The 1,634-nt window shown below is 49.7% G+C and overlaps 1 gene segment (V, D, J or C); it reads right to left on the reverse strand.

Moving 5' to 3' along the window:
* Positions 1–711: 711 nt before the first annotated feature.
* On the reverse strand, positions 712–1,217 carry LOC114080617 (Ig kappa chain V-IV region S107B-like). The segment is given in 2 exon segments: positions 712–968; positions 1,169–1,217. Coding segments are annotated over 2 exon segments (306 nt in total).
* Between the last annotated feature and the right edge of the window lie 417 nt (positions 1,218–1,634).

The raw sequence follows: 1,634 nt of genomic DNA on the forward strand, positions 1-1,634 counted from the left end.
CACTTTGTTCTTGTGCACAGGTTGTTTGAAACAAGGTGTTTTCCACATGTTTATCACAGCATCAGTGCCCCAAAGAAGGATTAGTAACAAACCACAGAGAGAGAATGAGGACACCCATTCTGTCATAACTTGGGAGCTCTGTCATTTTCTCCCATTTGGATGGCTGAACTGGCCACTTCCACAGTGAAATATATTCTTCAGAAAAATGCAAAGATGTAACTTCAGCATTCCCCAAAAGAAGAGGCTATAATGGCTTCACCCCACAGTTCTTCACCCTGGGAGTACAGCTTCTCTGTGCTGAGTGACTTGGTCCTGGGGCAGGGGTTGTCTCTCCATAGTAGTTCCTCACTGACAGGAAACCACTCTGTAAGGAATGTTTCTCCAGGCCCCTGCATAGTGTTCAGAAGCCCAGGAGCTTCCTTCCCAGGATCAATGCTCCACTCAGGAGTTCTGTGTCATCATTAGCAAACTTTACACTTTTCACAAAATCTGGGCTCTCTGGGGACCTCATCCCAGCTGCACATCTGCACTTTCTTCTTGTCCAGAAGCCAAACACCCTTGAAAAAAATTCACCATGGCACCTCTGCAGAAAAGGACAGAGGTTCTGTTGCAGACACCACCCTAGACCTTGCTCTGAGGGGGAAGCAGATGGCCCAAGGAGCTGAAGGTGTTTTGTTGCAGTCTGTAGCACCATGTGGGTGGAGAGCTGTCTCACTGCTGACAGTAGTAGATTGTGACATCTTCAGACTCCATGCTGCTGACGGTGAGTGAGTAGGAGGTCACAGACCCACTGCCACTGAAGCGTTCTGGGACTCTGGAAGCCAGAGTGGATGTTCTATAGATCTCTAGCTTGGAGAGGCCACCAGCTTCTGTTGTTACTAGTGCAAGTAGCTGGTGCTTATACTGGAGCTGGCTGTGCAGGTCATAGTGACTCTCTCCCTTTGGGAAACATCCAGGGATCCTGGAGACTGTGTGAGCACAATTTCTCCACTGGACACTATGCTCATATAGGAGAGGTGAAAAGAAAGAGAAATTAGCAGAAACAGAGACACATGGATGTCTTCATACCAGACAAGGTGCAGAAACAACTAAGACAAAAACCCTGACACAGGATCCAATTAACTCATGTGGGAAGTGGACTCTGGGTCCTGAGCTTTCTCTTTCTTACCTGTGACACTGAGCAGCAGGAAGCTGACAATCTGAGCCTGAAGGTCCATAATGTTGTCTGAGCTGAACACTCCTCTTCCCCCAGGGACCCCTTAAATTGACTCACAGTACTGTGGTCTCTGAGAGAAAACATGTAAATCGGCAGGGTGGGCGGGGCAGCGCTGGCCCATAGAGCACATGGTCCTCCCACTGCAGAAGCTGAGGTGGTCTAGGAACAGGACCCAAGTTTGTCCTGAGCTCCTGTCCAGAGTCCTCCTGTGTTTCTGGGCTTCATCTGACCTAGTGAACAAGGAAGCCCTCCTGTCCCTGGGTTTCTCCTGTCTGCAGCAGGTCAGTGTACTCTGTGAGAAGGAGTTGCTCAGGAGGACCACATGGACTGTCCATCAGAGTGTCTCAGGCCACACCCTGCCTCTACTCTCCTTGCTTGTGGCTCCAAGACCTTTCCCATTCCTCATGGCCTCCTAGAT

Source organism: Marmota flaviventris, chromosome 14 (assembly GCF_047511675.1).
Source record: "Marmota flaviventris isolate mMarFla1 chromosome 14, mMarFla1.hap1, whole genome shotgun sequence".
Taxonomy (NCBI): Eukaryota; Metazoa; Chordata; class Mammalia; order Rodentia; family Sciuridae; genus Marmota; species Marmota flaviventris.